We start from the raw sequence: 16,767 nt of genomic DNA on the forward strand, positions 1-16,767 counted from the left end.
TATTTTCGTAGAGTTTATTCTACGTCGTCATCCCAACTCACCTCCCGTGCTGGAGCGGGTGGTTTTCTGTTAATTGAGCTTCGTTCCTCTTCAGCACGAGTTCTGGTGACATGAGGCTCCTGCGATGATGCTGATCCAGCTGCAGCAGCTTTGTTTTGTCTTTTCTGGCGAGTGATTTCATCATCTTCACTCATCTGCCTCTGAGCTTGCGGTGGGCGATGTTGTGGTACCGGGGCTGGTTGAACAGGCTTAGGAGGTGGAGGCGGCTCCTTTTTTTCTTTCTTTTTGCCGCTGTCTACATCCATTATCCTCTGCATCACGCGGGGACAGTCGCTCAATCTGAAAATACCACTCAGAGGTCCTCGAGTGGCGTCTTCAGTATCAACAACTTTGGCTTTCTCTTTCTGCGTTTGTTTGTCGTCTTTGACTGCAGGTTGTTCTGTGTCAGAGTCATCTTGTAAGTGACTTTTAACAAAACGAGAACGGAACCGACGTGATGGCCTATGCTCAGATTCATATCCGCTGTAGTCATCGCCACCGTAGTCGCGTGTGGCCTTCTCCGGGGGAGGTGGCCTGCGCTCACCAAATTTACGACCACCTAAGATTGGCTCGTCGTTCTCCATATACCCTTTAGCTTCTTCTTGTTGACGGAATTGCGTAGCAAGACGATGGTCGCTCTTTGAGCGCGTCAAACCTTGACTTGGTTGAAGGTTGGCAGAATAAGTGGTTGGAGTATTGATGTTAAGTTCACCGTAACTAGCCACATGCATCACCAGCTGATTGGGATCATGAGTCATGATAAATCGTATTCTACGATTATAATCACCGGCCTCATAGTCGAAGTTTCTCAAAAATTCGACAGTTTTAAGGAATATTTCCTTCGTGTCGACTAGTTCAGTGTCTTCCCATTCAACATCATCATTTATATATTTATCAGCGAGATCACAATTTGCTTGTATATTAGTTAACTCTAATTCTAAATTATCTTTGAGATGCGTTAGGTTTCTTAGTTCAGTAGCGAGGTAGCGATCCACTTCAGTTCTCAGATAATCCGTCCTGTCTTTGAGAGCTTTTGCAAGACGTTTATGAATTTCCTCCACTTCGCCAGCAACTGCTCCGCAATTTGTTTGTAAGTTTGTCGTGTTTCTTTCAACTACTGCCAAAATATCTTGAAGTCTATTTACGCCGCGACGTATTTGGTTGTTTATTCGGGAGATTTCCCTGCGTAGAACTTCCATGTGGTTTGATTTGCATTCCTCGCAGACTTTCTTGTCGCAATGGGCGCACGGACCGCAGTATGCTTTTTCGGAGCAAACGTTGCATCTTTCCATGACTTGCCCCGCCGTGGGGTCCGGCAGCTCGCCGGCTATGTTGGCGTGGAGCTCCAGGAACCTCTGAAGCGTCACGTTTGTGGGAAACCCCTGTACCCCCTGGTACGGGATCCTGTGTTCTGCACGGCATTCTGGACATTTGACCTGTAAAAGTTGTAATTGATGTTTGTATTATTTGTTATACGCAAGGTCATGAAGTAAAACATGATGTGTTGTATACCATCGTTCTTATACGGTGAAGTAAAACATCGCGAGGAAACCTGCATAAGTACCTGAAGACAGTTTTACCTCGGGGATATGCACAATCGTTCCACTCGAGAGAGCTGGTGCGGGTACTACTAAAAAACTACGTTTATTCTCTGATAAACTAGAATAGAAAAGAGGTGTAACTATTTACCTGTCTCCTGACATAGTCGACGAGGCCGTCCATGCAGGGCTCCATGCAGAAGCTGTGCTGGCATGGCAGCAGCTTGGGGTTGCGGAACCGGTCCAGGCACACGCAGCACGTGAGCAGCGACTCGAACTGCTCCATCTTGACGGGCTTCTGTTGCAGCTACGTTATGTTTCTGTGGAAGAGAGATTGGGTTTATTTGTTAACCGACTTCTAAAAAAGGAGAAGGTTCTCAATTCGTCTGTATGTATTTTTGGTTGTAGGAACGGGATTCAGCGGTGGAAAGGAAAGTAGGTAGAAGTACATGGCTATAAGTTCAGACAACTTAGGCCGTATACAGAAAGAAAGCTGGAGACTTATAAGCGCTTACAGTAAAACTATAAAGTCCTGAAAACGGAAGCGGATTCTTATAAATTGTTAAATACCGTATTTAACCAATCTATTATATTTATTTAAGCACAAACCCATTAAAAATCCATTATAATTAGGTATTTTATTTTTAAATTGCAAGTAAAAGTAGGTAAATAACTGACAATGATAAAAAGTATTTGCAAAATCGCCCTCTTTATTGTCAATTGACTTTATTTTACTATGGATTCCCGCGCTTATCAGCACTGCAGCTGCTTCCAGCTTGCTTGCTTCTGTATACGGCCTTAGCCCAGTTGATACAGAAAAATCAGGCAATTTTAACGGTAGTGAGTTATATTTATCATCAGATGTTCACAAAACCCTTTCTTTTATTATATATTTTTCTTAAAAACCAAGCCCCAGCCTTTGAATCACGGGATCAGAATTTCCTTATTTGCATGGAGCGAAAATTTAGCATAAGCTTCACCAAAATGTGACGCAAGGTTTAAATTCGGAGATCCCACGCCATATATCCGGCAAGATTCAGTGGACTTTATAAATAGACGGCGGAGACTGGCTGAGTTTCACACGGCTCTAGCAATTTAGTTAGAGGTGAGACTCAGGTTTGCTCTTAATTAAAATTCAACATTCGGTTCGGTTTCAATTGGTTTTTAACTGAGTTACGGTTTTCAGTAAAATGTCAGTGTTAGAATCGTCACAAAAATGTATGTATGTAAATTATATGAATGTTTGACTAAACTCTAGTCCTCGTTATTCTATGGTTCATAGTCACCCCCCCGTAGTCATAATCTATAAGTATTTATGATTATGTCGTTGAATTATTTATGTTAATATGCGAATAACCATTTTTTTATTTACTTAATAGCATTATAACCTATAAATGATGTACCTAGCTGTTTTTTTTGTTTCAATATTACGTTTACACAATTCTGTGGTCGGCGGCCGTGTCGTCATCACGCTATGATGATTTGCAATAAACATATGACTCACAAAGAAAGCGAGTACATAAATACTTATACATATGACTTGCCATATCCCAGATACTTTTGACTGGAACCCCTTATAAAGTAGATAACTTAATGTGCTGGTATATAGTATAAATATAGCTGTATTTTCATAAAAAAAAATACGTTTAACCAGTGTCTAGAAAATATTGTGACTCATTTAAAAGTCGTTTGACATCCGCGTGATAGACCTCTCGGTAGGTATTTAATAAAGTTTTTTATAAGTATATAAATGTATTTAATAAAGTGAAGATAGGGAAGATCTTCAAACCGCGAACTTAATTTGATTTTTCCGCTTGGAATTTACTGACAAGGACGGGATTATTTCGTGATGTCAAATTCATGGCAGTAAGATAATAATTTGCTCTTGGTCTGTTACGGGGTCTAGTACAGGTTAGATAGTTTGGCGAAAACTTAAAAGTTCACGTTTTCTCGCATACTAAGTGGCGCCTCTTGCGTAAACTATCATGAAACTTTTGACAGATAATGTATGCAGATGACAGGAGAAAACGTAAACTTTTTTAGTTTTCAAAAATAGCAAATCCCGTACTAGAGGCCCAGCTTACATGTTTTATATGTTTTGTGACAGAAAATGTTATCTTGTATATCAGTATTTATCAGGTATGTATTAATTTTTTCATAACAGAACAGGTTTGTTATGAAAACATAACTTTTCCGTGACTTTTCCTGTGTTGCTGCCTACGTCTTGATATTATTACGTCAACGTGAGTTCTCGTGTGGGTGTGATATAAAAAACAAAATGGATTCTGATGAAATGTGAAATATGTGATGGAAGTTGTGATAAACAATAAGGACTAGATGGCGTGTCACATACAAAAACAAAACTAAATACTGTCCGCATTTTGTTTACTGACAACCACTGTACCAATTAATAACGTCACATTCACTTGGGAAGTGGGGCATTATTTTTCGTGATGTTTTTTTTGCGCCGACTCTCCATCTATTTCGTATTTTTTATCAAAGGATGGAAAAATCATCAGTCTCCGTTTTATTAGAATCAGTTGCATATATTTTTTTATTTCAAGGCTTTGTTTTTAATCGTTTTCTCGTAGGAATACCGTATTTAGGAATACCATGGACGTAGCTGATATGAGCCAGAATATTCCCACCACAAATCTCCCTATCTAGCAAATTACCTATTTCACAATAGAAGGAAAATCCTCAGTGCTAAAATAAAATTAATTTTGGCTTTTCGACTTTCATTGTAATTGGTATAAGAACAAAGACAAGTGAAACGTCCACGATTTCTTTTAGTAATTACATCGTGTTTTTTGAGGTCTTTTTGTGTTTTTATTTGTTTCGTTTCGCCCGCTTTTATGGACCGCCATTTGAGCGGACCTCGAGTCTACTATACTAACTACCAGTTTCAATAGTCTATATATCGATAGCTGACAGTTACGACTTTGACATAAATCAAAAGTTGTTGCATTCTATCATCTAATCATATGACAGTAACTGTCAGCTATCGGTAGATAGAGTTATTGAAACTGGCAGTAAATTCATTTTACAATTTACATTAACAATATTAATTTTTTTTTTATATCGTGCAGATTTTATCACGCCCCGACGCACGCGTGACAAGCTCAAATGCTATTTTCATTGTAACGCGTGGAATATACACGCGAAACGCGGGAAAATGGCGTGCAATCCCGCTTGCGTGATGAAATCCGCCCGCTATTAAAAATACCCATACAGTGAATTTTCCTACTTCATTTAGCAGACTCGTGTCCTGAAACGTTTCAGCGATTTGAGAGATTCGGCCGCCTTTCATTGTTTCGAGAAAAGGACAATATGGACAAAGAATTGCTGATTGCCGGAATCGCAGCTAATTTATTGGCCGACGACAGCAAAATCTTTTGAAACCGGCCATTTGACAGTAAATACAATTGTATAAATGGTCTTGTATTAAATTTATGATTTATTGGCGAGCCCGGAAGGATCCTCCTCGAGTGACGTACCACCTGTTTCTTAAAAGTAAAGTTATAGGTACATCCGGGATGAAATTCATGATTTTACAGCCAGTTTCAATAACCCGATGACTGGTAGTTAATTTCATACGATTTTGACGGGTTGTATCTTTAAATGTGTCAAAATAGTATGAAAGTAATTACCAGTATTCGGTAGATAGAGTTATTGAACCTGGCAGCTAATCCGTCATCAAGCTTGCGCACAGTGTAGCCAATATTAGAACCTTTTGAATTCATGTATTAGTGTGCAAATAAAATAAAATTTTACACAATTTTAAAAGTGCCGAAAGCTCTCGTTTGTTACTTTTTCGTCAGTGTAGAGTAACCCTCCTACTTATTATCTGACTGGGCAATTCTGATATATCAATAAATTATAAAAATTATTATGCCAATGCTACCTTTAAGGTGGGGCCACACGAGCGTAATTTTGTGAGTTGCGAGTAACTTCCCCGCCCCCCTCGTCCCCGCGCAAACTTTTATCTCGTGCACAACTCACAAAATTACGCTCGTGTGGCCTCACCCTTACTTCTGCTTTATTTGTACCAGTTACTGTTGTTCTTGGCCTCATTTCCAGCATGTGCCATTATTTCCGTCAAGGTCATTTTTTTAAACCCAGAATCAGGTCAGTTTTCCTTTCAAATATCAAACAATAAAAGTTATTTTCATAATTGGTGCTTTTGAATTAAAAGAAAATGCAAATTTCAGCAATTAGCGTAATTGCTTAATTTCGTTTGGTAATTGTTTTAAAATAATTACTTTTCCGCGGAAAGTGTAAAAACAACGCAGATACATAACATAGTGATTAATTATTATATATAATTAATAAAAATATAAGTATACGTAACTTAAGATTTCTATAATTTTTAAAAGTAAAGTAGGTATTAGTAAATATTTATTTTAAGTATTTTTCATTCATAATTATCTTAGAAATGTTATCTTCCTCTACGGTACGTTCAGTACAGGTTCGATACTTTGTCTAAAACTATAAAAGTTTAAGTTTTTACGCATAGAAAGTGGCGCCTCTAGCGGAAACTATCATGTAACTTTTGACAGATAATGTATGCATAATACCTATATATTATTATGATAGAAGAAAACCAAAACTTTTTTCGTTTACGTAAATTGCAAAACCCGTGAATATTCGAAACTAAACCGATACGCGGCTGACTCAGTTGGCGGCAAACGGTTTGCTTACTGTGAACACAGCCTAAGTGTCTATGATATGTGTTTGTTTCACTATGTTTAGTGGATCAGTATATTATAAGGTATGTCAAAAAAGGTATAGTAGGCCACAATGGGGTGACTCAAGGGGTATATTTTTTACCTTTGATAATTTGCGAATGTGAAATTGCTTCTCCATAGATAAACTTTTTTGGCTTCTTCATAGTTTGTTCATCATAGACAGTAAAGTTAGCCGAATAAAAGTTCAGAATAACCTCCTGAGTCATCCCTCTATTCTTACTACGTCACTTTTGTACCCAAAACAGAGGAGTCAAATATAAGTAGATACAAACAAAACAAAAGAAGTTTAAGAAAAATTGGGGTAGGTAGTATTAAACTTTTAAAAAATGTGTGTGCTATGGAAACACAAACCAATGTTTAGTTTTGTTATAGGTAATATAAAAGTTAAACAAAACTTATAATAGTTCACCACGATTACGCGCAGCAAAAAAATCATCACCTGAATTTGAATTATCACACTTATTTCGTTGTCCATTAAGTCTAAAATTAAAGCTTCCGCAAATATTGCACAAAGTCCGTCATACTTATAAGTACAGATTTGAAAATAAATCGTTGAGATTGAAATTACTCATAAGAAATTAACAACACAACCAAGCCATACTTACAGCAAAATTATTGACACAATGTAAAAAAAACGCACGCTGAAATTTTCGAATTCCCTCCGAAAACACAGACGAAAACAAACAGGAAAAGTGTTAAACTTTAGGGAACAATCCAAGGAGGTTAACACATTTACTTGGCATTGTGGTGGTACAGCTGTGGCCTTTTTGGTCAGAGACTCTTTTTTCGACTAGTTTTATCACAGTTTAGAAACGCGCCGTGCGAAGCGCTGAGCAGTACTGCGGGCAACCCGATATGTGCGCAAGCGGCTTATTTTTGGACGCACTCTCGACTCGTTCTGAAAACGCTCTCCCGTCACAGTTTACTTTTGGATGGGAAAAGGTCATTGGACACACGTTCGATGTGCGATTGTTTTCACTTCTGAACGTTGTTTTAGTGATTTTGCCGAGGTTAGGGAGTCCAAGGATGTTACTTACTTACAAGGTTGTTACTTACTGAAATTTCAATCTTCGTCATTAAATAGATTTTTACAGTACAAACAGCTTGATAAATAACTCGTTATAATACACTTTTGTACTTTGCCAATCTAAGAAACAACATTTTTTATTAAAAAATTGATGGCCGGTTTATAGTAAGTACATAAATTATATTGAAGAGCCTCTATCACTACGATAAAACAAATGAAACAAAATGTACGCAAATTATCAAATAAAAACGCACAACAGTTCTGTTTGTGTAAATTACCACAACTTACCCCTTGCATCTATCGTGAACTTGTTTGGACAACGAGTTTCGGATTCAAATGTATTTTATAATTATAATGTATTGAATTTGGCACTAGTTACTTCATAAATGTTACTTCGTTTTGACTTCCCGATAGGGTCCCAGCCAGGCACGGGTAAAATTAATAATGCGTACGTACGATTGCGTACAATTTTTATTCAAATGCGTATACCTCTACAACATCGTCACAAAGCTGTGATTCTATGAATTCTTGTTGAGTGATAAGAGTGCAGGGGGGTCACTCTACATGACAAAAAACTCAGTTTCGGAGCGCTGCTGCGCGTGCCACGACTCTCTACAGGGTGTTGCAAAATTGGTATACTAAGCCGAGACCTACATGTGCAGCATGGTATATCTAAGCCCGATACTGAAATTAGAATTTGGAAATTCGGGATTTTTTTTTTATTTCCCATAGTAAAAGTCACGTGACCAACAAAGTTTCTATGGAAAATGTTTTTTTTTTCGCGAATTTTCAAATTCTGGTTTCAGTTTCGGGCTTAGATATACCATGCTGCACATGTAGGTTTCGGCTTAGTATACCCTTTTAGCAACACCCTGTATATCGTTGTATTAAACATGCCGAATGCATGACAGCTCTCGTAAATTTTCTTTCCTCAGTATAGAGTGACCCCTGGTGCGTCTGCCAAACATAAAGTGCGTTCGTGTGATGCATGCGGACATACTGCCGCACTAAAGGCCACGTGCTTTGTATAAATGTCACTTTTGTTTTTCTAGAGTACTACTTTGACATGGTTCTTAAATTAAACAAAGATTTAGTACATTGTTAACCAGATATATTTATTTATAAACTAATATTTAAAAACAAACAGTCTACTGGGTGCAGCAACGCACTTCTGCCTACCATGCAATAAATATAATATACAGGCACCTAAGGATACTAATGATATAATGAGCACCAAGAGACGTTTTATTAAATGATGAATCATACTTTGTTTTCTCTAGGTCATACACATCATCCTAATCCTAATCCTAATCCTAACTATCCTAACTAATATTATAAATGCGAAAGTAACTGTGTCTGTCTGTCTGTTACTCTTTCACGCCAAAACTACTAAACGGATTTGAATGAAATTTGGTATACATACAGTCTAGACCCTGGGAAAGAACATATGCTACTTTTTATCCCGGAATTCCCACGGGAAAACTTTTTAAGGCGAAGTGAAGCGCGCGGGAACAGCTAGTTCAATATAATGTTGTCAAAGGGTGTTTTTATTTCATTGTTTTAACGCAAATGACTCAAACTCCTAAACAGTTAATTTTGGTAGGTAATTTAACTTCTAAAGTTAATTAACTCGTACAGTGAACGCCATTCTAAATACAACACTATATAGCTGTCGTTCAAAATTAATCCATATAACTTATTAACATAGGAGTCAAGCAAAAGCGGTTGGTAGAAATTCTAAACTGTTGCTTTCAGCCAAAACCCGACTTAACCATGCATTATAATAACGTATACATACTTAGATTAACAATATACAAAGATGGAGTGTCATTTCAAAAGAACACATCTTTACAAATAACGCCCCTCTTCTACAACTTAGCGATTATTTTGAATTAATTCGGTTAGAAGAGTTGTAACTATTCATTGGTACAATGGTTGTCATTAGCTTGAACTTAAAACGGTTTGACAGTGAACAAAATCCGGACAGTATTGTACTTTGTTTTTGTATGTACTTACCATCTTGTTCCTATATTGTTAATCTAAGTGTACATACATAAAATAACAAATACGATCAAACAGTTCAGATATAAAGGCAACTGTTCAAATATTTACCACAACCTTCGGGGGGTAAATTGGGATTTCTGAGAGGGGGAATCACTTTGTACTGTGTTATGTAGGAAAGCGACTTTCTTTAAAGGAAGGAAGTAAATAAATACCTATAAAGTGTAATACAAAGACAGGGCCATATAGGAGGGTAGCCATTGGGAGTTTTACAATAAATAAAGAACAAGAGCTGTTATGCAGTAGGCAGGTTTAATACAACGTCTAAAATCATTATAAAACTTCGTTAGCGCATATTTAGTAGACGTTTCCAAGTGTCTGTTAGAAAAAAAATGCAGCTACACTCGAAAACTCTCTACACAAATAATACATACCTATCTTTTTATAAATATACTCTGTCCATTATATTATTGTTTTTTTTATATAGTGCCTAAACAGCCAGTGTTATGCAGTAAGTAGATAGATTGAAAGGCGGTTAAAACAGGAACGGCCAGGTTCGAAGATGCCCGACTCAAGGAACTCGAAGCTAAACGCCACGCTCGGAAAACTCGTCCCAAGGTGTCCTACAACTACACCTACAACACGAGCGGACAGTTACAGTGCAACATCTGTAGCCGCACGTTTAAGACCAAGTTCGGCTTTGCAAGCCACGTACGAGCAATGCCAGGAACTGACAAGGTGTCGCCGTCGACGGACACGTCGTGGAGGACATCATCATCATCAGATAGATTGAATGACGCACACTATAAGTTGTAATTTTTTCTAAAAAAAGACTTTTAATATTTGAAAAAACAAAAAACATAACAAACACTAACACCTTGTACTAATGTACTCCCTTGCGGGGTAGGCAGAGGTGCATAGCTGCTTTTAATATTTGAGAAAACACAATATTCATAAACAAAGGAATTAAACCAAGAAAGCAAGGAAGTCCAGGCAATTTGCCAAAATTTCTCACGAAGATCACCATTATTTATTAAAATAATGACAAAGAAATAAAATCCAACAATTTCGGCCAACATTACCGTCAGAGTATAAAATAAATAATATTGTGTGTGTGTGTAAGTAAAATGAGTCAGTATACAGTTGGATTTATATCACGGGCCAATAAAGAGGGGTTTCAAAAGCCTGATCGTCACAACCCGTCATAATATAACACAAAACAAACATTTAATAGCCAACACTGAGAACTAAAATCTTTATAAGTATACAATTTATCTGCCCCGACTGGAGCTCAAACCCAGGACCTTCGATACGGCAGTCAGTCACTAACCACCACGCCATCCAATCGTCCATCCGCGCTCAATTTTACACGTAAATACCTGTGATGTAGAGTCAGCCACAAGACATTGTTATTTATCATCTACACTTATTGATAAAACCAATGAAGTAAAGAACAACAAAACGTACACATACCTAATTATATTAATAACTCAAGCATCACAAAGAACATTCACGATTTATATAAACGGAACTCATGTTCTGTAAATAAACTTTCAGTGCATATAAAGGTGCGTTCTCACTATAAATATCCGTCCCCGGTGAGGACGTTACTGTCACAGTGACAAGACACATGGCAAGGTTACCCGGCCCAGTGCACTCCAATGGTGTTGGGGATCGCTAGCTTTCCTGGATAATACACTGACGAGCAATGAAAAAGTTCCACTTTCAAAATGCCGACAACAATGGGCTCCAATTATTTTAAAAACACATTTAAGTAATTTAAAAAGTTGTACGAATTATTTAAGTTTTCAGTTGATAGTATTCTGATGCGCTGTAAAATTTACCTTTACCCGAAATGGCAGACGGCGATTAAGCTAGCCTTTTCCGTTAAAGAGTATTTTGGTGATACAGACACTGGAACTTTTTTATTGCTCGCGAATGTATTATAGCGTTTATTCAATTACTAGTTCTTCCCGAAAGTTTCAATTGCCTTAAAAATGACCTGTAGAAGTTCCTGGATAAAAATGTGTGGTGTGCTAATGTAGGTTGGGCGATTTTAACATACAAAATTTTACCAATTTCAAAGGTGATCCAGACTAAATAAACAAGACTTGCAATGTTGTGATCCGTATCGCCGTTTTATAATGGGTACAATGAGTTTAGGCTACACAGTACAACACCTATAGTTCTCGAACACGTAAATATAACAAAAATAAGAAACAACAAAGTCTCCGACGCCGAAAGAGGAAAAAGGCTAAAGAAAGAGAGACAAGATAATTCCGCTCCGGGTAATTTAGTCGCCGCCTTTTCTCATATGCAATTTGCCGCCGATATAGTCTGCCAGCCAGTACGGTTTCGATGTTTCCAATATAAATAAATAAATACAAAAAAAAATCTGCAACAATAAATGAATCAGGAAATAGTTTTTGCTATTTGTGGATAGAGAAAAGTTACTTCTCTTAGGTAGGTTTATATTTTATTTTATGTAGGTATAAGTATAAATGCTATTAACTAGGTATACCTAAGTTGTTATACCCAGAGCCTATAAGAAAAAAAACATGCCCTGTTTTTTCACTGATTTATTTAATCACACTGACTGGCGTACTACCGAGCTAATAAAAGAGCCAATTTACCTTCAATAAATCTTTTTCTTTGTTAGTTAGATTGCGACATTACTCCTTAGCAGCCAATCCCTGTTTATTACTCGATACAATACGGAAGCACAGTTTAATTTCCCTATTAATGAGAGATACGTGCTTATATTTATATTATGTTGAAGGACCGAATGGCGTAGTGGTTAGTGACCCTGACTACTGAGCCGAAGGTCCCGGATTCGATTCCCGGCCTTTTTTGAAGGACCGATAACCGGTACGGATAAACGTCAACTCCAGTGTAGAACACGGATATATGTATATAATACCTACGATATCGTTGCGTAGGGACGCCCTTAGATCCGCTGGACCGGTGGCAATGTGAAGCAGTGTTTGGATGAGGAAATTCAAAGAAATGTGTAATTATACTGTTATTATATCATTCATCATCATCTACAGCCCGTAATAGTTCACAACTGGATATAGGCCTTAGCCTGGACCCACTACCTGTCCACGATCGTAAACCTGGGGGCTATGATCAAAACAAAGTTTTAATCAAACACCTGCGCATCACAACAGATGAGAAGTACGAGGCAACAAAACACATAAGTTCTGTATCAGACCGAGCGCACTTTTCTATGGATTTGAAGAAAACCTTATATTCGCAACAGTTTGACGTCGACAAGGGCTGAAGATTTATTACTCCTATGAGTTGGAAGGGAAACAATAATAGAGGCCATATTTTTTATTCCGCCAAATAAATTGGACTAGTTTATCATACAGACCGTGTGTTCGTAATCGAAACAGAGGGTTTGAGGAGGCATTTCGGTATTTTATTGAGTTTGTTTACGCATTAGGGCGGAACTGACTTAATTTCAGGAATGGAAAGAAGGGGAAAGGAAATAATATGTTTTCTGTCTTGACTGCAAGACATTTAATTGAATTGAGCGAAGAGTAGATGTGGATCTATTTTTAACAAGTAGCAAGGGTGAAGCGAACTATTTGTTCAATATTTGCCACTTCGCCCTAGGATGTTCGGGAATGTACTAAAATCATGTTTTGTTGTTAAAAATCTGATCATGAGATTTATCTCTTATCTTTGCCTTTCAAAATCAGCTTAACTTTGACGGTAGTCGTTTAGCGTAATTTTGAGCACTTAACTCCTTAAGAGGCGCTCAACATCCCGCTAGCCCGCTACGCCGCGTAATCCGGTTAAATAGGAGTGTTGTTTATACGTCGTGTATGTATGTTTGTTTGTTATCTAATATAACGATGGTACGCGTTAAATGGCCCGTGTCAGAGGAAGTATAGAAGAGAGATAGAACAAAAACGAAATGGAATTATTTTTCCTCTTAGTAAATTGTATTTTCGGCGTATAGAATCTTCGTAGGTAAATTGGAATAATAAATATTTGAAGCGTCCGTAGTCGAGCGGGCCTCAGTGATCGTAAGTGATCGCTGAGGTTAAGCAACAACTGACACGGTCAGCCATTGGATGGGTGACCAATTTCAAGTGGTGCTTTCCTGGACGCTTCCGTGCTTCGGACGGCACGTTAAGCCGTGGGTCCCGGTTGCTGCTTCGGCAGCAGTCGTTAAGCCTAGTCAGAAGCCTTCGGGCGGGTTGAAAACATCTGACAGTCGGGTTGCCCACTTACCCGACAACTGTCTCAGCACAAGCTTGCTTGTGTTGGGGCCCACCAACCCGCACTTGGCCAGCGTGGTGGACTAGGCCTAAACCCTTCCTTCATTGGAAGGAGACCCGTGCCCCAGCAGTGGGGACGTAATGGGTCGTCATGATGAAATATTATTATGAATATAGTAAATTATAGCATATTGTAAGGTAAATAACATAACTCAGTAGCTACTATTAGCCAGAATATCGAAATCTTCAAATTAGGTTCACAAATTTAATATCTTCAAAATAACCTTTTTTCAGATTGAAAATACCTTTTCATACCTACCCAATCAGAATTCTCACATACGTTCATTTTAAAAACTTCGTTCCGTGGGAGTGGCGCAGGTATTGTTATAATTTCAAAGGCTTTCACGGAGCTAGTTGCGTTCACAAATAGAAATATTCTTTTGTGCTTGTCATTCCGCGCGCTTTGTACAAGTGTGGGATGCTGATACTATAAAATAAGAATTCTTTAGAAACGAATAAAAAATATTATGGTACCTAACTAGCATCTCACGGAAAACCCATTCTACACTTATTAATCTAAACAAATTTAATGCATTCGCGATTATAATGTGCCAAAGTATATTTAATTGTTTCTTTCAACGGATAAACGACCTAAGACGTTAATGACTCTTTAAGTAAGGTATTTTAATTTTGTTTCAATCTTATTGATTAATATACAGTATGATAGGAACATATTATTTTCTTTTCCTCATAAGGAAAATCAAATTTGAATGAAATGTTTAAATTCAAATTTTCACAGTATGAGTGTACCCATAATTTGCTTCATTAATTATCGCAGTTAAGGGGCGGCTTGACGCGATGGCAACGGCAACGTTATATTATTACGAACGTTGAGCAGCTTAGTAACGTTAACGTACGTTAACATACGGCAATTACCACTTTCCGGTAATTATCTTTAAAATGAAGATGTCACTACAGAGCTGCGTTTCAACCGCATGTTTTTATACACTAATTAGATTGAATACTGTCTTATATATTTTAACCAATATTTAGGCATAAAACCTCTCAGAATGTACATATTTAAGTACAGTAAAAACCTATGTAAATTATTTCGTAAATTCCCAAAAACAATAATACATAATTTTAATGTTAAAACTACCGCTCTGGTTTAACGTAAAATGACGTTTAAAAAAGCGCGCGCTCTGCCTGCCTGTTTGGAACCTCTTAGACGTCTCGTTGTTTAGTGGTAACGTTATTAATTACGACGTTTAAGAAGATGCCATTCCTCTTTTCATGATAACGTAATTACTGCACGGGAATGCTTTTGAACATACCTACGGAGGGTGACACTTCCGGTTAAGGGGGTTACTTTACTAAGGCTAGGTTTGCAGCACTGCTGTGTTATGACTTGTGATATAGACTCGTGCTATTTCTTGTATTGCATGAAAGCTTTTGTTTGCTTGTAAACTAGAGTAAAGCAACCCTAAATGTGTAGGTATGATGTTTTTTGTAAGGAATTTCTTAATTTGTAGGGCAAAAATTGTTTAAAATTATCTCCTGATGCAACACCCTGTATAGTAAGACCTGACACAATACAATACAATACACTTTATTTGCACCAAGAACAAAAATAACAAAAAAAAACAAAACTTAAAAATAAAACAGTACAAAGAGGCGGCCTTATTGCTTATAGCAATCTCTACCAGACAACCTTTGGATGGAAGTGAGTGAGTCTATAATGATTGTGTGGTAGTTGTGGTGCAAGTATATACATAAAAATATATACTACTTAAACAGTACATACACTAAATAAATAAATCAAATAAATATCTAATAACTATATATATATATTATATATATATAGTTATTATATAGGTATATATATATATATATATATCTATAATATACTTACATAAATAATCATACATAAATACATACATTACATAATATTGACACTGTCAGTACATTAAAAAGTTGAGTCGAGTACTAAATCAGTTCCCATTTTTTATTTCCCTTTATATCTTAATTAATAGGTAATAATAATATTCTCGATAATAATACTCGTATATAATTTGATACCAAAAGAAATAAAACCTGTGAAAAATTTCATGGCTCGGTTTGTAACCCAGAGGGACTTTAATAGAAAATGTAACAAGAGTATGATTTATACGGTTTATGACGACGACGCCATAAAAAAATACATTACTACAATGTTATTTTCATCAACACATTTTTATTATAAAAAAAACGGTTTTAACTTTTATTGTACTTACCTTTTAAATTGAATTCTTCATCACGATAAATTGTACTTCCTGAATTCTTAGATTTCATTTAAAACAAACATTTAGTGTATTGTTTTACTTATAATAAAAAATAAACAAAGTTTTAGAATCGAAAAGCGTTTGACAGCGTTTAGAATTTATCCAAGTTTTGATAGTATAGTCAAGGCCCATACGGGCAGTTTCACAACTGAGACCTTCAAGTTAAACAGAACTTGGTTATGGAAGATTTACTCAAGTGAGAAACGGGGCCCTGCATCGTTTTATGGAAACACTTTATGAAGACCTAATAAAACATCACGAGCAACAAAAACTGTTCTTTCAATTATTAATGACTTTCAATTTAATCACAAATATGGACTACAAAAATGACACGACGCAACAGTATTCTAGGAAAACAAACTGTCATCCTGGGTTTTATCTGGCTCGTAAAATAAACGAAAGCTTTAACGTCAGGGTGGCAATCGCTCGTTAAACGTTTAACTATTGTGACATTGTTCTGAGCTTCACACCGACAATGTTTCTGCCGTGTCGTTATCTACAATCTATAATCTATGATAGGGAACTTAGACTAATTATATTGTACGAACAATATTATGTTGTGTAACATTGGTGCCTCAACTGTAATAGTGGTGTATGTAAAGATAAATAAATAAATAAATAAACATACAAAATCAAACTAAAATTTGTATGCATTTTGTGGAATGTCAAACCGTTTCAAGTTTAACCAAATGACAATCAGTGTACCAGTGAATAAAGTCACAAATGTTCTTCTAACCGTAGCTCAGTGGTAGAAGATGGCTGTTTTTTTTCCAGACGTTTTTTTTGCACTGATACTCCATCTAGTTCGTATAAAATATTGTTGGTAGGGAGACTATAGAGCAGGGAGCAATGATACTGGGA

The 16,767-nt window shown here is 36.9% G+C and overlaps 1 protein-coding gene across 5 annotated transcripts in view; it reads right to left on the reverse strand.

Annotated features, from left to right (window-relative positions):
- The window catches only part of LOC105392570 (RING finger protein nhl-1), a 71,791-nt gene that overhangs the window by 20,213 nt on the left and 34,811 nt on the right, over positions 1-16,767 (reverse strand). For 3 of the 5 annotated variants that reach the window (XM_048622408.1, XM_048622410.1, XM_048622409.1), the window contains exons 4-5: positions 1,729-1,897; positions 42-1,475 (exon numbers count right to left, since the gene is read on the reverse strand). In XM_048622408.1, coding sequence (XP_048478365.1) covers positions 42-1,475; positions 1,729-1,863 — 1,569 coding nt within the window. In that variant the 5' untranslated portion in view covers positions 1,864-1,897. Of the gene's footprint in view, positions 1-41; positions 1,476-1,728; positions 1,898-6,930; positions 7,212-16,767 lie in introns of those variants that run through there. The other 2 variants (XM_038115380.2, XM_038115379.2) reach the window with 2 other exon arrangements.

Source organism: Plutella xylostella, chromosome 8 (genome assembly GCF_932276165.1).
Source record: "Plutella xylostella chromosome 8, ilPluXylo3.1, whole genome shotgun sequence".
In the NCBI taxonomy this organism is placed as follows: Eukaryota; Metazoa; Arthropoda; class Insecta; order Lepidoptera; family Plutellidae; genus Plutella; species Plutella xylostella.